The sequence below is a fragment of the Phocoena sinus genome, chromosome 5 (assembly GCF_008692025.1).
Source record: "Phocoena sinus isolate mPhoSin1 chromosome 5, mPhoSin1.pri, whole genome shotgun sequence".
Lineage (NCBI taxonomy): Eukaryota > Metazoa > Chordata > Mammalia > Artiodactyla > Phocoenidae > Phocoena > Phocoena sinus.
In genome coordinates this window covers 33,655,806-33,682,777 of record NC_045767.1, presented here as the reverse complement: position 1 = coordinate 33,682,777, position 26,972 = coordinate 33,655,806, and the positions used below count along the sequence as shown (strand labels likewise).

Here is a 26,972-nt window from a genome sequence, read left to right as displayed (position 1 = left end):
ATCAAAATCAATGTTATTTTGAAGTTTAAAGCTTAAAACACCATAAAACACAGGGGGACGGGAGGACAATCAAAGAGGGAAACCAAGAAAATGAAAACTGAGTATTTCTAATTCCAAGCCTAAAATACACATTTTGAAGAATAAATCATTGCTCTTCCATAAACTTTGGCAACCCATAATCACTGTACTGTTTCAGCTCATTCTTCAGCTCTCCATCCCTCTTTCTCTGGCTCCATGGACCAGATTTGACTACTGGCTGTTTTATCAATCCATTTTGCACTTTTTTTTACCTCAGTTCTTTTCCTTGTCCTCTGTCTTCAGAATGTCTTTCTCCCTTTCACCAAGCAAATTCCTACTCAAATTTCAAGTTCGTCAATAAGTATTCTGTCTCTTATGAAACCTTTCCAGACATGCCGTTCCTTTCCTTTTCCACCAAAAACAAAGTTAAAAAATCAAAATAACCTCACCCCACTTCTTCCTCTGTGCTAATATAGTAATATGTATACTTATTTCATTGACTTATAATTAGTTATTTTCACATTTATTTCCTATATTTGGCTATGAAATCCCTTGGAAAAAGACTGAATATTAAAGTACATTACTGGTTAATCAATCAAACTAAATACGAGTCTTTTTGGCCTGTCTGACCAATCTCTCCAAATTTGTGCTGTGTACACTGTGGTTTCTCTTGTATTTCCATATATGAAACAGATATGGTCTTGCTTATTTGTATAATAAGCCTTTTCAAAGTGTATTAAAGAAGTTCATAGTTAAAAAGTATGAAAACTCATCTTTTTCAACATATATCTAGTTGAAATATGAAACAATTTGTGGAGAAATGAAACTTTTTAGAGGTTAAAAATAGGAATCTCTATAGAACCAATATAGAAGTTAATGTAATGGAAGCTATCTAACATGGCCCTGTAAGAGCTGGCCATCTAGTGAGGCACCATCCAGCCATCTCATAAATAACATAACCAACTCATTTTATAAGTCCTATTTTAACTGTTTTTCTGAGAATTCTCCAAATATCTTCGTCTTTCTTAAAGCACAGGAATCTAGCTAAGCACTATGCTTGTAGAGGCCTGACAAATTTAGAAAAAGATTATTTCCAGGCTTTCATGTATGAAAGTTCAGTTAACACTACAGGTTCCAAAGGAAAAAAAAAAAAAGCGAAGACCATTTTATTTATTGTGATCTATATTAAAGGCAATGATTCCATGAGACAAAAAGGGTGCATATATTTTTCCTTTTAAATGTATCTTTTATACATTAGAACTGTGGCTATGTATCATATAGCATGCTATTACTCTTTATTTCAAAGTAATTTAAGGTGAGACATAGAAAGTGGATTCTGGTAAGATATGCTTAGGAGGTTTTGCTCAAATGTTTTATTATAGTCAAAATTGTTTGAAAAGCACATTTAATACATTACAGGCATTTCACTGTAAACATGATCCTTGTAAAAGTTTTATGGAATATTTTATAATGTGGTATATATTATAAATAAACACTATAAACTGTATTATTGAGAAAAATACAAATAAGCTCTATGGCATTTTTTTAAAAAAACAAACTTGAGTTAAAAATTTTGACTGTTCTTTCTATAAAAATTGAAGAATACATTTAATAAAAAGATAACAGTATTATTCCAAAAATTATCTTGCTAAAAATGTCTTTTTTATGTATTATGAGTCTTAAAATTTCTAGTGACATTTCATTGACTCCATACATTTAACCTACAAACTAAAGATACTAACTCTGAATCACAGCAACTGGGAAGAGAATTTGATTTATTCAACTCTTATGGAGAAAATAAAAGTGCTGTTTAATCCCTTTTTTAAAAATTTTAAAATTTTATTTTATTTTTTTATGCAGCAGGTTCTTATTAGTCATCAATTTTACACACATCAATGTATACATGTCAATCCCAATCGCCCAAGTCATCACACCACCCCCACCCCCACCCCCATGGCTTTCAACCCTTGCTGTCCGTACGTTTGTTCTCTACATCTGTGTCTCAATTTCTGCCCTGCAAACCGGTTCATCTGTACCATTTTTCTACGTTCCACATACAAGTGTTAATATACGATATTGGCTTTTCTCTTTCTGACTTACTTCACTCTGTGAGACAGTTGCTAGATCCATCCATGTCTCAACAAATGACTCAATTTCGTTCCTTTTAACGGCTGAGTAATATTCCATTGTATATATGTACCACCTCTTCTTTATCCATTCGTCTGTTGATGGGCATTTAGGTTGCTTCCATGACCTGGCTTTGTAAATAGTGCTGCACTGAACGTTGGGGTGCATATGTCTATTTGAATTATGGCTTTCTCTGGGTATATGCTCAGTAGTGGGATTGCTGGATCATATGGTAATTCTACTTTTAGTTTTTTAAGGAACCTCCATGCTGTTCTCCATAGTGGCTGTATCAATTTACATTCCCACCAACAGTGCAAGAGGGTTCCCTTTTCTCCAGACCCTCTCCAGCATTGGTTGTTTGTAGATTTTCTGATGATGCCCATTCCCACCGGTGTGAGGTGATACCTTGTTGTAGTTTTGATTTGCATTTCTCTAATAATTAGGGATGTTGAGCAGCTTTTCATGTACTTCTTGGATCTCTGTATGTCTTCTTTACAGAAACGCCTATTTAGGTCTTCTGCCCATTTTTGGATTGGGCTGTTTGTTTTTTTAATATTGAGCTGCATGAGCTGTTTATATATTTTGGAGATTAATCCTTTGTCCATTGATTCGTTGGCAAATATTTTCTCCCATTCTGTGGGTTGTCTTTTCATCTTGTTTATTGGTTTCCTTTGCTGTGCAAAAGCTTTGAAGTTTCATTAGGTCTCATTTGTTTATTTTTGTTTTTATTTCCATTACTCTAGGAGGTGGATCAAAAAAGATCTTGCTGTGATTTATGTCAAAGAGTGTTCTTCCTATGTTTTCATGTAAGAGTTTTATAGTGTCCAGGCTTACATTTAGGTCTCGAATCCATTTTGAGTTTATTTTTGTGTATGGTGTTAGGGAGTGTTCTAATTTCATTCTTTTACATGTCATTGTCCAGTTTGCCCAGCACCTCTTATTGAAGAGACAGTCTTTTCTCCATTGTATACCTTTGCCTCCTTTCTCATAGATTAGTTGACCATAGGTGTGTGGGTTTATCTCTGGGCTTTCTATCTTGTTCCATTGATCTATGTTTCTGTTTTTGTGCCAGTACCATATTGTCTTCATTACTGTAGCTTTGTAGTATAGTCTGAGGTCAGGGAGTCTGATTCCGCCAGCTCTGTTTTTTTCCCTCAAGACTGATTTGGCTATTCGGGGTCTTTTGTGTCTCCATACAAATTTTAAGACTTTTTGTTCTAGTTCCGTAAAAAATGCCACTGGTAATTTGATAGGGATTGCATTGAATCTGTAGATTGCTTTGGGTAGTGTAGTCATTTTCACAATATTGATTCTTCCAATCCAAGAACACGGTATATCTCTCCATCTGTTGGTATCATCTTTAATTTCTTTCATCAGTGTCTTATAGTTTTCTGCATACAGGTCTTTGGCCTCCTTAGGTAGGTTTATTCCTAGGTATTTTGTTCTTTTTGTTGCAATGGTAAATGGGAGTGTTTCCTTAATTCCTCATTCAGATATTTCATCATTAGTGTATAGGAATGCAAGGGATTTCTGTGCATTAATTTTGTATCCTGCAACTTTACCAAATTCATTGATTAGCTCTAGGAGTTTTCTGGTGGCATCTTTAGGATTCTCTATGTATAGTATATGTCATCTGCAAACAGTGACAGTTTTACTTCTTCTTTTCCAATTTGGATTCCTTTTATTTCTTTTTCTTCTCTGGTTGCTGTGGCTAGGACTTCCAAAACTATGTTGAATAATAGTGGTGAGAGCGGACATCCTTGTCTTGTTCCTGACCTTAGAGGAAATGGTTTCAGTTTTTCACCATTGGGAATGATGTTTGCTGTGGGTTTGTCACATATGGCCTTTATTATGTTGAGGTAGGGTCCCTCTATGCCCACTTTCTGGAGAGTTTTTATGATAAATCGGTGTTGAATTCTGTCAAAAGCTTTCTCTGCATCTACTGAGATGATCATATGGTTTTAATACTTCAATTTGTTAATATGGTGTATCACATTGATTGATTTGCATATATTGAAGAATCCTTGCACCCCTGGGATAAGTCTCACTTGAGTGTATGATCCTTTTAATGTGCTGTTGGATTCTGTTTGCTAGTATTTTGCTGAGAACTTTTGCACCTATATTCATCTGTGATATTGGTCTCTAACTTTCTTTTCTTTGTAGTATCTTTGTCTGATTTTGGTATCAGGGTGATGGTGGCCTCATAGAATGAGTTTGAGAGTGTTCCTTCCTCTGCAATTTTTTGGAAGACTTTGAGAAGGATGGGTGTTAACTCTTCTCTAAATGTTTGATAGAATTCACCTGTGAAGCCATCTGGTCCTGGACTTTTGTTTGTTGGAAGATTTTCAATCACAGTTTCAATTTCAATACTTGTGATTGGTCTGTTCATATTACCTATTTCTTCCTGATTCAGTCTTAGAAGATTATACCTTTCTACGAATTTGTCCATTTCTTCTAGGTTGTCCATTTTATTGGCATAGAGTTGCTTGTAGTAGTCTCTTAGGATGCGTTGTCTTTCTGGGGTGTCTGTTGTAACTTCTCCTTTTTCATTTCTAATGTTATTGATTTGAGTCGTCTCCCTCTTTTTCTTGATGAGTCTGCTAATGGTTTATCAAGTTTGTTTATCTTCTCGAAGAACCAGCTTTTAGTTTTATTGATCTTTGGCACTGTTTGCCTTGTTTCTATTTCATTTATTTCTGCTCTGATCTTTATGATTTCTTTCCTTCTGCTAACTTTGGGTTTTGTTTGTTCTTCTTTCTCTAGTTCCTTTAGGTGCAAGGTTAGATTGTTTATTTGAGATTTTTCTTGTTTCTTGAGGTAGGCTTGTACAGCTATAAACATCCCTCTTAAAACTGCTTTTGCTGCATCCCATAGGTTTTGGATAGTCGTGTTTTCATTGTCATTTGTCTCTAGGTATTTTCTGATTTTCTCTTTGATTTCTTCAGTGATCTCTTGGTTATTTAGTAATGTGTTGTTTAGCCTCCATGTGTTTGTGTTTTTTACATTTTTTTCCCTGTAATTCATTTCTAATCTCATAGTGTTGTAGTCAGAAAAGGTGCTTGGTATGATTTCAATTTTATTAAATTTACTGAGGCTTGATCTGTGACCCAAGATGTGATCTATCCTGGAGAATGTTCCATGTGCACTTGAGAAGAAAGTATAATCTGCTGCTTTTGGATGGAATGTCCTATAAATATCAATTAAATCTATGTGGTCAATTGTGTCATTTAAAAATTGTGTTTCCTTATTACTTTCTGTCTGCATAATCTGTCCATTGGTGTAAGTGAGGTGTTAAAGCCCCCCACTATTATTGTGTTACTGTCAATTTCCTGTTTTACAGCTGTTAGCATTTGCCTATGTATTGAGGTGCTCCTATGTTGGGTGCATATATATTTATAATTGTTATATCTTCTTCTTTGATTGATCCCTTGATCATTATGTAGTGTCCTTCCTTATGTCTTGTAACAGTCTTCATTTCAAAGTCTATTTTATCTATTACAAGTAAGGCTACTCCCCACTTCTTTTGATTTCCTTTTGCATGGAATATCTTTTTCCATCCCTTCACTTTCACCTGTATGTGTCCCTAGGTCTGAAGTGGGTCTCTTGTAGACAGCATATAGATGGGTCTTGTTTTTGTATCCATTCAGTGAGCCTGTGTCTTTTGGTTGGAGCGTTTAATCCATTCATGTTTAAGGTAATTATCGATATGTATGTTCCTATGACAATTTTCTTAATTGTTTTGTTTTTGTTTTTGTAGGTCCTTTTCTTCTCTTGTGTTTCCCACTTAGAGGAGTTTCTTTAGTATTTGTTGTAGAGCTGGTTTGGTGGTGCTGAAATCTCTTAGCTTTTGCTTGTCTGTAAAGCTTTTGATTTCTCCATCAAAGCTGAATGAGATCCTTGCAGGGTAGAGTAATCTGGTTGTAGGTTCTTCCCTTTCATCACTTTTAAGTATATCATGCCACTCCCTTCTGGCTGGTAGAGTTTCTGCTGAGAAATCAGCTGTTAACCTTATGGGAGTTCGCTTGTATGTTATTTGTCATTTTTCCCTTGCTGCTTTCAATAATTTTTCTTTTGCTTTAATTTTTGCTAATTTGATTACTATGTGTCTCATTATGTTTCTGTTTGGGTTTATCCTGTATGGGACTCTGTGCTTCCTGGACTTGGGTGGCTATCTCCTTTCCCATGTTAGGGAAGTTTTTGACTCTAATCGCTTCAAATATTTTCTCGGGTCCTTTCTCTCTCTCTTTTCCTTCTGGGACCCGTATAATGCGAATGCTGTTGCGTTTAATGTTGTTCCAGAGGTCTCTTAGGCTGTCTTTATTTCTTTTCATTCTTTTTTCTTCATTCTGTTCCACAGCAGTGAATTCCACCGTTCTGTCTTCCAGGTCACTTATCTGCTCTTCTGCCTCAGTTATTCTGCTATTGATTCCTTGTAGTGTAGTCTTCATTTCAGTTATTGTTTTGTTCATCTGTTTGTTTGTTCTTTAATTCTTCTAGGTTTTTGTTAAACATTTCTTGCATCTTCTCAATCTTTGCCTCCACTCTTTTTCCGAGGTCCTGGATCATCTTCACTATCATTATTCTGAATTCTTTTTCTGGAAGGTTGCCTATCTCCACTTCATTTAGTTGTTTTTCTGGGGTTTGTTCTTGTTCCTTCATCTGGTACATAGCCCTCTGCCTTTTCATCTTGTCTATTTTTCTATGAATGTGGTTTTTGTTCCACAGGCTGCAGGATTGTAGTTCTTCTTGCCTCTGCTATCTGCCCTCTGGTGGATGAGGCTAAGAGGCTTGTGTAAGTTTCCTGATGGGAGGGACTGGTGGTGGGTAGAGCTGACTGCTGCTCTGGTGGGGAGAGCTCAGCAAAACTTTAATCTGCTTAACTGTTGATGGGTGGGGCTGGGTTCCCTCCTATTTGGTTGTTTGGCCTGAGGCAACCCAACACTGGAGCCTACCTGGGCTCTTTGGTGGGGCTAATGACAGACTCTGGGAGGGCTCATGCCAAGAAGTACTTCCCAGAACCTCTGCTGCCAGTCTCCTTGTCCCCAAGGTTAGCCACAGGCATACCCCGCCTCTGCAGGAGACCCTCCAACACTAGCAGGTAGGCCTGGCTCTGTCTCCCCTGGGGTCACTGATCACTCCCCGGGTCCCAATGCACACACTACTTTGTGTGTGCCCTCCAAGAGTGGAGTCTCTGTTTCCCCCAGTCCTGTCCAAGTCCTGCAGTCAAATCCCACTAGCCTTCAAAGTCTGATTCTCTAGGAATTTCTCCTCCCGTTGCCAGACCCCCAGGTTGGGAAGCCTGATGTGGGGCTCTGAACCTTCACTCCAGTGGGTGGACTTTTGTAGTATAAGTGTTCTCCAGCGTGTGAGTCACTCACCCAGCAGTTATGGGATTTGATTTTACTGTGACTGCGCCCCTCCTACCATCTCATTGTGGCTTCTCCTTTGTCTTTGGATGTGGGGTATCTTTTTTGGTGAGTTCCAGTGTCTTCCTGTTGATGACTGCCCAGCAGCTAGTTGTGATTCTGGTGTTCTCATAAGACGGAGTGAGAGCATGTCCTTCTACTCTGCCATCTTGGTTCCTCTCCTCATGTTAGCTTTAAAAATAACAGCATTATACTGCTGTCTTATGTTTAACTGAGGATAAAGGAATCACCTTTTGTGTTGCACAAATACTAACCTGACTATTTTCTACGTTTAATTTTGTCAGTTTGTCTTTGGTGACTGTTTGACATATTTTGCAATGAATAGCCCCTGAAATCTCCTGGTATCATCCAAGGTATTATTAAATCTGCTCCTTTTGGTATTATGGAATCTTAGAGTACACTGTCAACTCTATAATAAACATTACTGATAAAGGATAGTAAGAAATCTATGAATAAGTATGGAACATATCCTTATTAAGATACAAGGTATACACTTACAGAACACCAATTCATAAATTCTTGGAAGATGATATTACATAACTCTTGAAGTTGGATGGCTTTACCAAATTAACCTACAAGCAAAAGGTAAGTTCCTTCCTATAAAATATACTTGTTCTTAATTATAAGAAATCAAAACAAAATTTGTTGCCCTCTAAAAAAAAATTCTTAAGTTAATCCCAACTATATATAAGTCCACATCCTAGGAATGTACAGGGACTTGGATATATCCATTTTAGGCCAAATCATTTCAATATACAAATACAAATCAATAGAAATTACATTTCAAAACTAACATAGAGACAATGGATCATTACTTCAATTTCTAGCACCCATCTATGTGGTAGACACAGAGAACCGTGAATGATCACATTCCTTGATGTGTTTGTAAACACTAAGTTTTTAAAAAGAATTTTAATATTTTTCTCTATATACTAATGTAAATGATGATGGAAAAATTGTATGTGTTGCGCTATTTATCCATATTCTTTTCCTCTTATTTTCAGTCTCTTTATCTTTTTAATTTACATTTCCCTTTCTGCTTCCTTTCTAATTATTTTTTTCATTATATTGACCTCTGGTACTCTAGTTTTATACTCATTTATAACTGAGTAAAAATATTGCTAATTGAGACCCCACTTACTCAGAATTTTTGATAAACCAGACACAGCTTGTAGTTTTCCTGCTTTATCTATTCAAATTGAGTGAATTATATGAAACCATAATGACACAGGTATAAATAAACAGCATCAGCTTTAAGTTGTTTAAAGTTTAATAGATTAATAGGATATACATATAAGTAAAAAAGTCTAAATTAAGGGGGTGTTGGATAAGTTTCATAAAAATGGTAAATGGGGAGACTGCAACCAACTTTGTAGTCTGTTCCAAAAGAAATACGAAACTATAAGAAAATTCCCTGTCCTTAAAACATTAAAATCTTCTTGAAAATATAAGACATAAAATGATATATAATACCATGACAATAATTACATTATCAAAAAATTGTAATAATGATAATAAAAATAGTAATAGTAGTAAAAATAACAATATAGTAATAATTATTGTTATTGAAATGAATGTTTTTATGTGCTAGGTATTTACATATCTTATAATGCTTAACCTTTACAACAATTTTTATTTCAGATATGAGGAACATTATACCTAGCCAACTTAAGTTATTTGTTTAAGACTCACAATAAGTAATGAAACTTAAATTTGAAACAGTTTGTCTGATTCACAAGTGTTTATTATTAAACTTCTGTTACACTACTTTCAAAAATGAGCTCAAAAAATTATATAAAAGTTTGAATGTGGCTGAAGTAGTCCTGAAAGAATTCACAGATGGGTTATGCTACGCCTTGAACTCTGAAGGAGGAGGTGTCTTTTAGGAAAGAAAAGAAAGTGGGAGGATATTTTGGGTGATCAAGCATGAATAAGATGAATGAGAAGTGTTTTTAATATTCTATTTACTTACACAATTAAACACTGTTTAAACTTTTTACTAATTCATGATAGGCTTGCTCCATGGTGAAGGTTTTTGTGGGCAATGAGAGAAACAAACAGTTGGACTTTTATTTTCTTAAACTGGCATGCCTGAATTTGAACCAAACTGAGATTAGATATTAAACAGTCATTAGCAAAATACCATAATTCTTTGTGGACGTGGAAAAGAGACTAAACTTAATGATCTTTTCACGTGTTTTAGTGACACACTGTAACCATATATATATATTTTTTTCTGTACACGGGCCTCTCACTGTTGTGGCCTCTCCCATTGCAGAGCACAGGCTCTGGGCACGCAGGCCCAGTGGCCATGGCTCATGGGTCCAGCCGTTCCGCGGCATGTGGGATCTTCCCGGACCGGGGCACGAACCCATGTCCCCTGCATCGGCAGGCGGACTCTCAACCACCGTGCACCAGGGAAGCCCTGTCACCATATTTTATTGGGTCAAAATCATAAATTTAACTGAGTATTGGTCACTTTTGACATAAGTGCTTTCCCTATAAAAAGGCAAAGAAACACATTTTCTTACCTTGTATTACATGCGAGTTGTCTTTCAAGAAGAAGTTATACAGGTATTTGGGGATAAAAGCAGACATACAGGCATAAGCCAAGGCTAAGAAAGAGTGAGGGAAATATAACAAATTAGTTAATGAGGTAAAAGATCAGCAGTCATTCACTCACTTAGCACACATTCTTTGAATCTACTTTTAAACAGGAGTTATGTTAATAATTGATGGAAGCACAAAATTTAAGGGGAAAAACCCTGTACCATTTAAAACAGAAAATGTTTTGGACAACAGAAGATAACCTTAGAAACTTTTCAGTTTCAAACTACTGCAGCAGCAAAAAAAAAAAACCCCAAAACAAAAAAAAAACCCAAAAAACAAAAATAAACAACAAACAAAAAAGCAAACTACTGCAGCAATCATTATCCTACAAGAATAAAAACCTTTTTTTATCAGAACTTTATGCATTTTTAAAATCTCTAAACATAATCATTATTAATGAGCTATATAAACCTCAAGATCGCTAATTTTTGTTGATGCAAAGAGCCTGAGAACTTTGGATTTAGAAACACTAGCAATAAATTGTTCTTTCAAACACAGATCCTTTACTATTTTTGGATCAGTATGTGTGATAATGAGCTATGCTTAACTAAATGCAACAAAACCTAGTCTAAAGACTAAAATCAGAGAACAGGCATTTAAAAAAGTAGTCAAATAGTGAAATTTTAGTTCTCTGGGATTATGCTATTGCTACTCAAATTCCAGAAATCTATGAAAATTCTGATATGAAATAGAATTTGAAGAAATGGAAATTCTGAGATTGAGGCTTCTAAGGATTTATGCTGTATATGGTAACACTCTCTATATGTGATATCATTAGAGATATTCACAATAAATATTCAAATATTTATTGAAAAACCTACTATAAAAGGCATTAAATGAGGGAACAGAAAAAAAAACAAAAAAAACCCCTTGTCATTTAAAAAAGCTGCTAAACAAAAAAAGGGTTACTATATTAGTATATAAATAACTATAATACGAAACATACAGAAGATAAATTTCTGGAAATACGAAGTGCTATATGGATTCAAGAGGGTAAGAAAAGTCTTCATTAAGGAGGTAGTGGCTTAAAAAATAAAAGGAGGTAGGTAGTGGTTGAAATAAAAGTCTCTGGAGGATAAAGTATCAATATTGTTTTCTTTACAAATTGTTCAGAAAGTATATATAGACTAAAACTAATCTCTAAAAATGTCAGAATTTTCTCCAAAGTTTCATAAAAATAGTCACCACAGGAATAGAGGCACAGACCTACTGGAGAACGGACTTGAGGATATGGGGAGGGGGAAGGGTGAGTTTTGACAGGGCGAGAGAGAGTCATGGACATATACACACTAACAAACGTAGTAAGGTAGATAGCTAGGGGGAAGCAGCCGCAAGGCACAGGGATATTAGCTCGGGGCTTTGGGACAGCCTGGAGGGGTGGGAGGGGGAGGGTGGGAGGGAGGGAGACGCAAGAGGGAAGACACATGGGAGCACATGTATATGTATAGCTGATTCACTTTGTTATAAATCAGAAACTAACACACCATTGTAAAGCAATTATACCCCAATAAAGATGTTAAAAAAAAAAAAAAAATAGTCACCAAAGTAGATGAATGCATTTAGAATAATCTATCAGGTTCTCCCTAAATCTCTAGTCACAGCTGAAACTCTCCAGTAACAAACTAATCCTTCCCATCCTCTAAAATGAGTCTAATAGATTATTTCACAGAAATGTACAATATCTACTAGGAAGAGAGCAAGAACCTTTCAATGAAAACAAAAAACTTTCACGTTTGATTAAAATATTTTAAAATAATATGCACAATAATTATTTAAATGATAAATAGGCTTACCTTCATTATTGAAATTTAAATAGAGAAATGGAGCACAAAGTGAGTCAAGACCTGATGGAGAGAGGTTGAGGAAAGAATTCAAATAAACTTAATCCAACAGAATTGTAGATATATACCTTATTGAGTTCTCTGCATTACTTCTATATAGATTAAGCATTGTACGTATTACCCATACAGAAATATATTACGTCATGGGTTATTGTGAGGAATAACTGATGGTGACTGGCACATAGTAAATGTCCAAAATAAACCAACCATTATTATTATCAAGGTTATTATGAGTTGAAGAGAGAAATATAGTAATAGAAAAATGTAAAAATGATAGAAGGCTTGCATATAGTCCCTGACTGTGTGATCTTGTCAATCACTTAACTCCAGACAGGTTTCCTTATTTAGGAGATGAAAATTTTTCTTACATGTTTCTCTGGGATGATGAAAAAAAATTCTTTAAAAAATTGTAGGGCTTCCCTGGTGGTGCAGTGGTTGAGAGTCCACCTGCCAATGCAGGGGACGCGGGTTCGTGCCCCGGTTCGGGAAGATCCCACACGCCGCGGAGCGGCTGGGCCCGTGAGCCATGGCTGCTGAGCCTGTGCAGCCAGAGCCTGTGCTCCGCAACGGGAGAGGCCACAACAGTGACAGGCCCGCGTACCACACACAAAAAAAATTTTGAAGTAAAATACAAATACATGACGTATTTCTTTTATTGATAATAATGCTATTCATACACCGTCATGTTAAAAGAATGTATATAAATTTATCTGTAACTGTTAGAACTCTAAAATGAACAGAGCTAGGAAAAATAATAGCTTCATTTTCAGGTTTGGCCAGAAATAGACACAGAATTGAAATATAAGCACTACTACAACAAATTCAAAAATAAGACTAGGTGGAATGGATTTCTCATTCATGAATTTAACAATGACCACAGAAACAGTAATGAGGAAAGCTACAAATCAAGGATATGGAGCATTAAAGATATTTTTTAAAAAAGAGAGAAAAAAATGAGAAGTTCAGGGTGATATCCTATTTCACAATTCCCAGTAACCCTGATAAGCATAAGTTGTAGATCATTAAATGCCAAGAATGTAAACTTGCCCCAAACTATTTATGGTACAAAATTATTTTATTATTTGCATAAGTATTGAAAAAGTGTATTCACAAAGATTACAATAGCACAAAATATTCTTTATACTTTCCTAATCAACATGACGGCAAGTTGTCTCATTAAATGTCTTGCATTTAAATGATATTCATTAGACATTTAGACCAAGTTAAAAAAAAGTTCTCATGTAAACCTCTCAAAAAATGGAGCATAGCTTTAGTATTGACTTTTCTCAAAGCCAAGGATATTTTGATATTTTGCTTTGATTTTAAAAATTGTCAGTCATGCAACATGTTCCTAACACTTCAAAAAGTGTCTTAGTAATAGGGAAAAAAAGTTACCTTGCCAATATACAAGATCAGGATGAGACACGACCCAGGCTTTTAATACACGCCTAAATTTTGCATGACCTTCTGGTGATGACAGCAGTTCATCATACTGATGACAACGAGGAATATCCACTTCAATCTGTAAAACAGCCAAACAATAAGGTAAAACTATAATGGACTGATTGCCAATAAATCCCAAGATAAGGAAAAGGAGAAATTGTGTTATGAAATTCCGAATAGGCAACCTACATAATTGTGGTGTATGAAGTTTTTGAATGTTATACTAATCCACTGGAAACACCAAAAAGTTGTAAGTATACTTAAAACAAGGAAAGCAGACTACTTCTTTTGAAAAGGTATGTATTAATTTAGTTTTAAAAAAACCTTCCTTTACAATCTGGTCTAAATAAAGGACAAATTCTTCAGACAAAAAACTACATTATTAGAAAAAGTTACTTGGCCTAAACTCCTAAAAGGAACAGTTCTAACTCACTAATGAGTTAGAGCAAATCTTAAAGAGGTAAGAGTTATGCTTCTCTAACACCATATGCATATGATGGCTGCTCAGTATTCATAATGAAAGGAAGAAAATTCCTCATGCCTTTTTAAAATTTAAAGATTGGGCAGACTTAGGTTGTTTAAGAAAATCTAAATCATACTTGTCTATCTGTAGGAATTGGAGTATCTTTATCAATTGCATCATACTTGGCATGAATAGCCCCCTGCAAAAAATAAGAGAAGATATATTACTTTATCATACCCTTAATAAATTATAAATTTAGGAAAAATCTACTTATAAATATCTATCTTTGAAAACACACCCAATTATAGACAGGCACACTCAAACCCAAAGTATACTCCTTAGAAAAATTTTCTACATCTTTGACAGTCTGTGATGAAAGTCTGAGACAATTTACCGTTTTGCTAAGGCAGACATTTGAATTAGACACACTGGAAGACAAATGTGTTGAATGAGTCATGTGGCTAACGACCATGCTTAGCCAATCTCCCAGCCTCCACAGCAACACAAAACACAGCCTTGCTGTTCTCTATTCACTGTTATCTCACGCATAGTAAATTTCATGAAGAAATTTTTTTAAAATTCCGGGGAGGGGAGTAGGGCTCATCCACAAGAAATTTCCCTGTTAAAGTTGGTAATGAAAGAAAAGTAAAGTGAAACTTTGAAGCAGTGGTAGTTCAGCACCAGCAAGCAGAAGTTTGGGATGAATTAGAGTGGAATATCATGTAGTTATAAAATCATTAAGGGACTAAAGGGATCATTTACATTTTTCAGTTATACCATTACAGAAAGAATAACTGAATAAACCACTTCAAATGTTTGCTCAGTGTCCCAAGCATGGAACACTTCTTATTAGTCTGGTTAACCGTAATGGTAGAGAAACAGCCAGGAATTTGGGGTTCAAACTCTGTGCTGTGCCAACTTCTCTGGCACATCTATTTAATGAAAGATTTGGACAACCTGACCTTGGAAGTCCTCTTGAATTTTAAGCATTATATGGTTCTACAATTCTAACTATTACCGTATGATAGAACACTAGACATTCTTGTAAAGCAACCAACCAAAGTCAAAGATATTTAGAGATTCTCATCAAGGGAATCAGGAATGAAGGAAGGAAATCTTTCAACAGAGAGTTAAAAGGATTAAAAATATTTGGGGAAATTCACACACACAAAAATAGGTGATGGACATCCATAAGATATCTATAAGAAAATACATGAAGGCAAAATGACAAAGAAATTACAGAAAATGAAATAATCTGGCAGGATTTAGCCCATTATCATGACTGCTGTTCTCTGATAGCACTGCAAGTCACCCCACTAATTTTGTGACACTTTTCCTTTCCTCACTGCCACAGATAAGGTGTTGTAGAAGATAAAGTAGCTATTTCTCTTAGCAGCATGCTTCTGGTAAGACAGATGTGCCAAAAGGCACTAAATCATTATGTTAATGATTTCTGACAAGGTTCAAATTAGTATGGAAGATTTTTCCAAATTTAGATAGCATTAGTTATAAATAGGCAATCCAATTCCAAGATGAACATACTTTATAAGCAGGACTATAGACTTATAAATGATATACATATATTCTTAAAATATTTTGATTTTAAAATTAATAATCAAGATAATTTCTGTGAGTCCATTAAATACATTAAATAGAATAAATCTAACAAACCATCAATTATGTTTTTCTATTCTATCTAGCCTATATTCTTTTCCTCTATTCTGTTCACTTAAAATTGCCAAATATTCTTAATGTTCATATTTTACTACATAATTTTCTAGCAACTTGAAAAGTACACATTCAGAAAGCACTTTCATTCTTTTTTCCTACCACTATTAATCAGCTTCCAACCTTTTCTTTTCTTTTTTACCTCAACTCCCAGAAGAGCAGCCCAGGTGAAACCTCTCATAAGAGGAGGAATATCGACTCTTGCTTCTTTCCAGATTTGATTTTTTTTATATGGATAAGCCTAGAGATAAAAAAAGATATGAAAAATATCTCAAATTACCAGTGTCATCTTTTTAGTCTAGACAGATCTCAATATACCAGTGAAAAAGTTGAACTGTAATACATTTCTAAGTACCTGAAATTACTTTGATGTTATTAATACATATAAATTAGCAGTGCAATGTTTCCCTATCTTCTGTAAATCTCCTATTACACAATCAAAGAGAGGAGCTGATTCTACTGTTTTTAATCATTCCTCTCTATTATGTGCTCTGGGAGAATTAAGAAAGACTCATAATGAGAATAATATTACCAGTCTCATATGGGTAAAATAATGTATGTAAGGCACTTTGTAAAATATCTGGTGATATAGAAAGTATTAAACAAATATGTTATTATTATGGTTTCTTCTATATCTTTGCACATAAATTTGTCATTCTGTAAATTTGTATGTTAGGAGAGATTTCTAGAAGAGAATTACTAGGACAAAGGGTATGGATGTTGTTAATGCTCTTGATACATATTTTCAATTGTTTTACAGAATGTTTCTAACACCTTACACTTACTCTAAAAGAGTGAGAGTTCTGGGGGCTTCCCTCGTGGCACAGTGGTTGAGAGTCCACCTGCCGATGCAGGGGACACGGGTTTGTGCCCTGGTCCAGAAAGATCCCACGTGCCGCAGAGCGGCTGGGCCCGTGGGCCATGGCCACTGAGCCTGCGCGTCCGGAGCCTGTGCTCCACAACGGGAAAGGCCACAACAGTGAGAGGCCCACGCACCACAAAAAAAAAAAAAAAAAAAGAATGAGCGTTCCAATCTCAATATACCTTTATTCACTTTGCTAATTCAGTATGCAAGAAAAAGTTATATTTGAATTTTTTTTCATTCCTAGTAAGGATACACATTTTGAATTGATTTACTGACTAGTTGTAGTCCTGTTGCATTCTTTATCCATTTCTCTGTTTCGATAATAGTGCTTTTTCTTTTGGTTTTTAGGTGTTCATTTACTTATTTGGCTGCACTGGGTCTTAGTTGCGGCACGCTGGATCTTCATTGCGGCATGCAGGGATCTTTCGTTGTGACACATGGGCCTCTCCCTAGTTGTGGTGCACGGGCTCTAGAGCACGTGGGCTCAGCAGTTGCAGGGCACGGGCTCCACAGCGCACAGGCTCAGCAGCTGTGGCACGCAGGCTCTCTAGTTGTGGTGCGTGGGCTCTAGAGTGTGCAGGCTTAGTTGCCCTGCAGCATGTGGGATCTTAGCTCCTTGACCAGGAATTGAACCCATGTCACCTGCATTGGAAGACGGATTCTTACCAACTGGACCACCATGGAACTCCCCTTAGGTGTTCTTTAAATAGTACAGATATTAATATTTTGTCTAATATGATTTTGCATAGATTTCTGCATCTTGTTTACTTTTTAATTTTATGTACTATGAACAGGTATCATTTTTATAATTAAAGTTAATCAGAAAAGATAGCTCATAAGAATTAGTGTTCTCATGACATCAAGATTCCCTAAGAATTACCAATGAAATAAAAAATAAGGATTGTATGTGGGCTCTTTATAACACTTTACAGTTTAGAATCTCTACCTTTAGCAGCCTGTCAAAGAGAATGATTCTGTTTAGTTGGTACTCTGTGTCCCTCTCTCGGATGATTAAAGGGAGAGTGGCAGCTGCAGACAGCTCATTATTGCTGTTTGAATGAGGTAAATTAGACTGACTGTAAAAAAGAAACAAAAGCAGAAAAATTGACAAAAGGTATAAAAATTTTTTAAATTAAAAACACCATATATTTGTGTTATTTTTAAGAAATACTTTTCAAAGAAAATGTACAAGCTTCTTACTAGTATAATATAAACAGAAAGGAAAAATAAGTGTAAAAGGAGACGATATACTCACTCATCTTCAAGTAGTGGGTAAAATGCTTCTCCATCAACATCTTTTAATCTCTGTGAATTTAGAGAGAAAGTATTTGTGATATTTAGGATCTGAGACAGAAACGCTGATCCATATTTAAAAGGAAAAATAACATTAAAATTATGAATTTATAAAGGTACCAAGAAAAGTATAAGATAGAATCTAAAATTCATTCCTAACATAAATATGCAAATATACCTTGCTGTGAAGAACTGTTTTTTTGGTTTTTGATTTTTTAACCTCCAGGTATCTCTTGTAAAGGTTAGACACCTATAATAATTGTTTTCCAAACACAATTCAGAAATACTAAAATTAGTATGAAATTTAATAAATGGATATTTTAAAATTATATGAATATTATTTTAAAATGTACTTTTGCATACATATCCCTCTAAGTCAGATTTATTTTTGTTTTGACATTAATACAAACTAAGACAAAAGGAAGATGCTAATAAAAAGGATTCAAAAGAATTTCTCACATCATACTTTGAACACAGATGATTCAAACGGCTGATAAATCAACTGACAAAATTCAATTCTTTGATTTTTTTCACAAAGTCATTATAATAAATGTTACACCAAATGATGACATTGCCAGAATTACAGATATTCTCCAAAATCATAAGAAGGTAGGCAGTAGTAAAGTAAAATCTTAGACAAATGCTAAGCAGGGTGATTAAAGTTAATGCCACCCTGCCTGCTGCCCTGCTGTTCAGTTCAACTTCCAACTAGAGGGCAGCATGTCTGCTCCTCTGGGGACTGACACAGAAGATCGAAGTCCCTGTGTAGCCAGCATCGACCTTCTGCTGATTAGAGTCACTGTGCACTCATCCATGTGAGTTATTCCCAGAATTTTTAAAAGCCAAAGAAAACCCAGCACAGAGAATCTGGCAAACATTGGATTTATGCCTAACTTTTCTCTAAAATTTGACATGCGTTTATCCCATTTTGCCCTTAAACCTTGAGGTATTGCTTTCACGTATTAAAATTCTAAGTTGAAAAATAAGATTTTACCCAATTTTTACTGCATTATTAACATACATGTTTTTTTAAAGCTTAGGTTTTACTGCCCTGAAAGTCATAAATATTATTAGTAACTTGTCTGCTTTTTTCTAGTTAAAAATTTAGCATATTAAGGGTTTAAAAAAGGCAAAAATACTTATACAGAAAAGTATAAGATAAAAATCATTATTTGTTTTCTACATTATTTTAAAAATCAACATTAATATTTTTTCTGAATAATTATAGAAAAAAAGTATTTTAAATTTCAGAAGTGGAAATGTAAGGGAACTGAGGAAGTAAATAAAATGGAAGCCTACATTCAACTTGTATTCATATAATTTGGATTATATTTAAATTAAAGAAACAAATTAAGAGTTAAATACAATCAGTTGAAACCATATGTTTTGGATATACTTTATTGTTTACCACCTTGTATTGGTACTTATTTTGTCCACTGTACACATTCTTCCTCTTCAAAGAGATGATAAGTTTAGGGTATCAGGTGTAATCATCATATATTTTAATTTTCTGTTCCTGGCATTATAGCAGATAAGAGATTCTAATATCTCCCTATTGTATAATGTGTAAAATATTAAATGACAGGAAAAGCCTAAAAGAGTAACAAAAATGCAATGACGTAAGACACAAAGCTGGGTTTACAGAGAAAGGAGGTAAGCTAGCACTAAAGTATACTTACTGATAACTGTGGCCTAGGGTTTTAGAGCACAATGGGACATAGGCTCAGGCACCTGATTAAAAGGGCAGCCAAATTGGAGGAGACCCTGCTACACCCCAGTAAAGACAGAATTGTGTGTATGTGCTGGCCATGGGGTGGGGAGAGGGCTCTGAACTGCTAGCCTAGAGAGAGACAACAAGGAAAATTATCTATTTTATCTTTGGCTATAGACAACAATAAAAAGGCTAGGAGTTTTAGCTTCCAGTCCAACACTCAAAAGCTTGAAAGTTATCCATCCTGCCCTAACAGCAAGAAAAAAAATGGAAGAAACTGAAAATCAACAGCTCTTTTTAGAGCCATCAGGATCAGGGCAAAAATGCTCCCTGGAAAACTGGAGAGACAGGCAAATATAGACAATCACAGCTAAGGTGGAGCAGAAGCTACTGCTGGAGCCTGGTAAGAACATTTGAAGGGTAACTGACTAATCGTTGCAGACTTAGCCAAGGACTAACCTGAGAGATAAAAACTTCTGGAGGCCCAGCCCTAGGGGAAACTCCACACTTCCTTGAGTTTTACCTCCATAAATCCCAACAGGTTCTCAGGGTGAAAGTCTAAGAAAAATCCCCTCTTGTCTCTTGCAGGAGGAGGGGCAAAGTAACCACTTTTAAACTGCTCCCAGAGTACCCTGTTGTCAAAAGTAAAGGCCTGCCCTCAAGGGAAACTATTTTACCAGAGTCTAAATGACCTGGGGTAAGGGAAATACAAGATTCTAGGCCCCTCTAGTCTTTGATGTGGGGATAAGAAATACCCAATTCCAGCTCTCTCTAGCCTTCCTGTCTCACCTAAAGAAATGGGGAGGGAAGCTGAGAAGCTCAGGCCCAGAGACAAAGGCTCACTAAAACACTGAGACCTAATGATAGGATTATCCCTCCAACCTTATCTCCCTCCCCTATCTTATCTCCATATATAGAGTTCCTGTATAATACAGGGGATTCCAGCTGAAAGAACTGCAAGCCTCAGACCCTATATAAAAGAGTCTCCAGGGAAACCCAAAGGCAGTAAGGAAGAACAAGGACACTTGAGAAAACTTTACCCTCTGACAAAAAAGCTACACAACAACTAGATAAACATGAAATCTTGCACTAAAGGTCTATTTATGATTGTGCTTCTTACTAATATATCATGTTGGGTTTTCAAAAAAAAATTGTTAAGCCCTGCTAAAATGTAAAAGAAAGACATTCAGAACCAGATTCACATATGGTAGACATTTTGGAATTATCAGACCAGGAATTTTATATAAATAACTATGATTAAAAAGGATAAAAATTACATCAGACGGGTCTCCAGAAAGCATGTAAGCAAAAAAGAGAGTGGGGTGAAATGTCTAAAGTACTGAAAGATAAAAACAACCAAACTAGAATTCTGTATCTAGCAAAATTACACCTCAAAGTAAAGAAGATGGTGGTGCAGGGGTTAAGAATCCCACATGCCACGGAGCAACTAAGCCCGTGTGCCACAACTACTGAGCCTACACTCTAGAGCCCACAAGCCACAACTACTGAGCCCGTGCACCAAAACTACTGAAGCCTGTGTGCCTAGAGCCCATGCTCCGCAACAAGAGAAGCCTCCACAAGACAAGCCGCCGCGACGAGAAGCTTGCGCACCGCAACAGAGTAGCCCCTGCTAGCCGCAACTAGAGAAAGCTCGTGTGCAGCAATGAAGACCCAATGTAGCCAAAAATAAATAAATAAATAAATTTACTTAAAAAAAAAAGTAAAGAAAGATCCAACTCTACGTTGTCTAAAAGAAACCCACTTTAAACATAAAGACATAAATACATTAAAAGTAAAGGGATAAAGATATACCATGGAAACACTAATTAAAAGAGAACTGGAATAGCTATATTAATTTCAAACAAAACAAACTTCAGAGTAAGAAACATCATATATACACATACACACATCCTATTTATAAGACCAACAATTTAATATCTTAGGAATAAATCTGATAACATATAGACACTAAAAAGGAAATTTTGATACAAAATAGGACCTAAATAAATGGTATATCTACACCATGTTCAAGAAATAGGACTCATATGTTGAAGATATCAATTCTCTACAAATTCAATGCAATTCTAATCAAAATCCTATACTTTTAAAATGAAATGACAAGATGATTATAAAAATCAAATAGAAGAGCTCCATGTTAGAGTTCACGTTAAAGAACAAACTGGGCATCTCCCCTGCTAGGCATCAAGACCTCATATAAAACCATGTATTAATATAGTGCGTTATTGGCTAAGGTTATACCAATAGGTCAAAGATCAGAAGAGAAAGCTCAGAAACATATCCACACATACATGAAAGAGCTGACATTACAGATCAAAAAACCAAAGAGTGAATTATTCAATATGTAGTGCTGAGACAAGGGATTATTTCTTATGAATGAAATGTGATTTTGGATACCTACCTCACATCTTACTAAAAAAAAAAAAATACAGGTGAATTAATGGACAAAATGTGGAAAAAAAGGTCTAAATCTTTTAGAAGAAAATACGGAAGAACTTCATAAAAATATATTTGTAACCTTGGTAAATGTTAACATTAAATTTAAATGTTACAATAAGCAAAATATATCAAAACATATTTGACTATAAAGAAAAGCACTGATAAAATTAAGAACTCTATTCATTAAAAGACACCATCAAAAAGTTAAAGGAAAAGCCACAGATGAGAACATAAACGCACCACATACAGGCATACCTCAAAGATACCGTGGGCTTGGTTCCAGATGACCATAATACAGCAAATATCACAATAAAGCGAGTCACACAAATTATTTGGTTTTCCAGTATATATGAAAGCTATTTATACTATACTGTAGTCTATTAAGTGTACAATAGCATTATGTAGAAAAAAAAAGACCATACACATACCTTAATTAAAAATACTTTATTGCTAAAAAAACTGCTAACTGGCACCTGAGCTTTCAGCAAGTCATAACCTTTTTGCTGGGGGGAAGTCTTGCCTCGATGCTGAGGGCTTGCTGACTGACCAGGCTCGTGGTTGCAGAAGGTTGGGTGGCCCTGGCAACTCCTTAAAATAGGACAGCAATGAAGACAGCCCCATCAGCTGACACATCCTCTGATGAATGTTTTCTCTGTAGCAGGCAACGCTGTTTGATAGCATTTTACCCACAGCAGAATTTCTTTCAAAATTGGAGTCAATCCTCTCAAAACCTGCTGCTTGCTTTATCAACTAAGTTTAAGTAATATTCTAAATCCTCTGTTGTCATTTCAACATCTTCACGGCATCATCACCAGGACTAGATTCCATCTGAAGAAACCACTCTCTTTGCTCATCCATAGCAAGCAAATCCTTACCCATCATTTAAAGTTTGATCATGAGATTGCAGCAGTTCCATCACATCTTCAGGCTCCACTTCTAATTTTGGTTCTCTTGCAATTTCCAACACATCTGCAGTTCCTTCCTGTCCTGAATTTTTGAACCTCTCAAAATCTTCCATGAGGGTTGGGGAATCAACTTCTTCTAAATTCCTGTTAATGTTGATATTTTGACTTCTTCCCATGAATCATGAATGTTCTTAATGACATCTAGAATGGTGAATCCTTTCCAGAAGGTTTTCAGTTGACTTTGCTCAGATCCATCAGATAAACTGCTATCTATGGCAGTTTAGCCTTACTTATTTCTTAAAGGATAAAACTTGAAAGTCAAAATGACTTGATCTGAGGGCAGCAGAATGGATGTTAGCAGGCATGAAAACAACATTAGTCTTGTTGTACATCTCCATCAGAGCTCTTGGGTTACCTGGTGCATTGTCAGTGAGCAGTAACATTTGAAAGGAATCATTTTTCTGAGCAGTGGGTCTCAATAGTGGGCTTAAAATATTCAATAAACCATGCTGTAAACAGATGTACTGTCATACAGGCTTTATTGTTCCACTGATAGAGCATAGGCAGAATAGACTGAGCATCATTCTTAAAGGTCTTAAAATTTTCAAAATGGTAAATGAGCATTGGCTTCAACTTCAAGTCACCAGCTGCAGCATAAGCCCCAAACAAGAGACTCAGTCTGTACTTTGAAGCCAGGCATTGACTTCTCCTCTCTAGCTATGAAAGTCTAGATGGCATCTTCTTCCAATAGAAGGCTGTTTCATCTACATGGAAAATCTGTTGTTTGGTGTAGCCACATTCATTAATTATGTTAGTTACATCTTCTGGATAACTTCCTGCAGCTTCTACATCAGTACTTGCTGACTTCATCTTGCACTGTTATGTTCTAGAGATGGCTTCTTTTCTAACTCATGAATCAAGCGCTGTTACCTTCAAATTTTTCTTCTGCAGCTTCCTCACCTCTCTCAGTCTTCACAGAATTGAAGAGAGTTAGGACCTTGCTCTGGATTAGTTTTTGGCTTAAGGGAATGTTGTGGCTGGTTTCATCTTCTATCAAGATCACTGTTCACTGGAGTAGCACTTTTAATTTCCTTCAAGTATTTTTTCTTTGCATTCACAACTTGGCTGTTTGGCACGAGAGGCCTAGCTTTTGGACTATCTCACATTTTGACACACCTTCATCAATAATAAGCTTAATCATTTCTAACTTTTGATTTAAAGTGAGAGATGACAAACTCTTCCTTTCACTTTAACACTTAGAAGCCATTGTAGGGTTATTAACTGGCCTAGTTTCAACACTGTTGTGTCTCAGAGAATAGGGAGGCCGGGGAAGAGGGAGAGAGATGGAACAGTCAGTTGGTGGAATGGTCAGAACATACATTTACAGATTAAGTTCACCATCTTATGTGGGCATAGCTCGTGGTGCCCCAAAATGATTACAGCAGTAACATAAAAATCACTAATCACAGATTACCATAACAAATATAATAATAATGAAAAAGTTTGAAATACTGCAAGAATTACCAAAATGTGACACAGAGACACAAAGTGAGCAAATGCTGTTGGGAAAATGGTGCCAACAGACTTGCCTGATGCATGGTTGCCACCATTTGTAAAAAATGCAATATGTCTGAAGTGCAATAAAGCTAAGTGTGATAATTGAGGTATGTCTGTATAGCCAACAAAGGTTGTGTAAATGAATACATTTTTAAAAGTCCTCAAATCAGTAAGAAATCACGCAAAAAAACTGGCAAGAGATATGAGCTAGCAATGTACAGAGAGGTAAGCAAATGGCAAAAAATATGAAAAGGCTCATAACTGTACTAAAGTCAGGAAATTGAAAATTAGTATTATAGTAAAATACCATTCTACACCTTTCAGAACAATAATTTTTTTTAATTTGATAAGACCATGTGCTATCACATATGCGGACAAATGAGAACCCTTATCCAACGATAGTAAAAAGATAAAGTGATAAGGCCACTTGTATGAACAGACAATATAACAACATATACTAAGCTGATGATGTACAGATCCTATTTTCCAACAATGCCACTCCTGGGCACATACCTTAAAGAAACTCTCACATATTTTATAGTACCAGGCAGAAATTTAAGGATTCATGTGTATCTGTAAGGTTTTATTAAAAAAAAAACAGAAGGAAGGAAGGGAGAAAGTTCTGAAGCAAATTTGCCAAAATACCATTCTTACATTTCTTAGCTGGCATAATGACAATGTCACAGTGGTGTCATCTAATAGTGAGCTTCTATCTCGACCTTGTCCAAAGCTTTCACCATCTTCAAAGAGAAAACTGAAAGGAGATTAAAAAATTATTTTAAATTATTTTAGTGAGCACAGAAATCTGATTTATTGTTTCTTGTAGAAAATTTATTCTAAATTATCAATCTCTTCAACAAAAGAAAAAAAGAAATTTTAGACTGAATGGGTTAATAAAAAAGTAACTGTTGGCTGAAATTTCTCCAAAAAATTTTCATTTTTAAATATATGTTGAGTTGGTATAAATACAGTATATAAATATAAAGCATTTTAGTAATACAAGAGTATGATTTATACTCTCTGCTCATGCAGGTGCAATGATTAAATTACTCTCCTGACAGTATGTAAATGTGTTCCTGAGGAAGTTTATATGAGTAAAAAATGATAAAGGGAACAAGAAAGAAAGATGCTAATGATGATAACTCCTCAGGAGAAAGAATACTGAATAATAAATGCATTTAGAATTTTAGAGAATTACTTTTGAGAATTTTTATATCCTTCAAACCATTTATTCTTATAATTTCCATCATCTTATTTCCTAATTTTCTACTTAATTCATTGTGTGAACAGTATAATTAAAGTAATATTTAAAAATCAGCTTAAGAGGGGAAAAATGTAGAGAGCTAGTGGTGTATTCAAATAATTAACCTAAAATTTACATGTGAAGAAAGAAATGATCAGCAGATGAATTCTACAGTTACCTACAAAGATCAAATCTAGTTCTAAAATCTAAAATTAAAACTTTAAGGCACTGGTGGAAAGAGATTCAGGTTCTCTTCTTTATGAATAAATATGAAGAGCAATGGAACAGTGACAATTTTGGCCCTTAGGGTTGTATTGTTATTTAACTTCTAGATAATTTACAGGATGGTGTCCAAGACCTTATGCAGTTCTGCAGATTTTTCTCAACAGTGATTTAGCACCATGATGATCTCTAGCATAAGCATTGAGGTCACTGAGTACATTTTAAAATATCATTAGAAGTAAAAAAAATAGTTCCTCATAATGGGAACACTAGCCTAGTTTATTAACTCTCTTAAACATTACTGTTCTTTCTAATTTGTACATTTTTTCTTTTATTGATCACCAACTATTGTGAGATGTTCCATAATATTAACTTCAATATTACTTCAAATAGATCATAAAACAAATTATTTATTAAAAAACCATATTTATTAAAATAATAAAAACACTGATGGGAATTCTGCAATTAGGAACTCCTGCCAAGAAAACAAGGTATTGACTCCCAATTGCTTTCATAATCACTGACTCGGAATGTCTACCAAAAGAAAAAAAAAATCAAATTAAAAAGAAGTTATTACTAGATTTTTCTCATTTCCAAGAGAAGTTTTCTTTCCTTACTTGGGGAGTGTGCAGATAGGTGGTTTGGATCGAATGATTTCCTTGTTCACAAGCTCTTTTTCCAAGTCACCTCCAGCTAAACACCAAAGGTAATACACTTCTTCAATAGATCTTTCTGCCAGGTAATCACTGCTTAAATCTATTAATGGAAAATTAAAAAGCTATCACACCTTCTGTTTTTATTAAAAGGCAACAGGCAATAATAGCTGACATTATAAAAAAGTAAAAACTGAAGAACATAATAAGATTCCCTTTAGAATAGTCATACTACACAGAGAGGACTTTGATCAAAGGGGCCTTGCTAGGTTCCTCCCTGTTTACCACACTGAGTTCATATTTTCTGTAATTATCTGTGGGTGATAACTCTTTCCTGGAACAGGTCTTCCATCTTCAATTCTTTTAAACAGTTAGGGGAAAGTCCAAAAGTTCTTTATGAGTCTTTTGGG

General features: G+C 35.3%; 1 protein-coding gene across 4 annotated transcripts in view; it reads right to left on the bottom strand.

Moving 5' to 3' along the window:
* Positions 1-26,972, bottom strand: part of TBCK (TBC1 domain containing kinase) — a 251,136-nt gene that overhangs the window by 153,660 nt on the left and 70,504 nt on the right. For all 4 annotated transcript variants that reach the window (XM_032633096.1, XM_032633095.1, XM_032633098.1 and 1 more), the window contains exons 11-19: positions 26,527-26,665; positions 25,099-25,198; positions 17,777-17,826; positions 17,468-17,597; positions 15,799-15,897; positions 14,065-14,127; positions 13,418-13,544; positions 11,975-12,025; positions 10,103-10,186 (exon numbers count right to left, since the gene is read on the bottom strand). In XM_032633096.1, the coding sequence (XP_032488987.1) occupies positions 10,103-10,186; positions 11,975-12,025; positions 13,418-13,544; positions 14,065-14,127; positions 15,799-15,897; positions 17,468-17,597; positions 17,777-17,826; positions 25,099-25,198; positions 26,527-26,665 (843 nt within the window). The remainder of the gene's footprint in view (positions 1-10,102; positions 10,187-11,974; positions 12,026-13,417; positions 13,545-14,064; positions 14,128-15,798; positions 15,898-17,467; positions 17,598-17,776; positions 17,827-25,098; positions 25,199-26,526; positions 26,666-26,972) is intronic.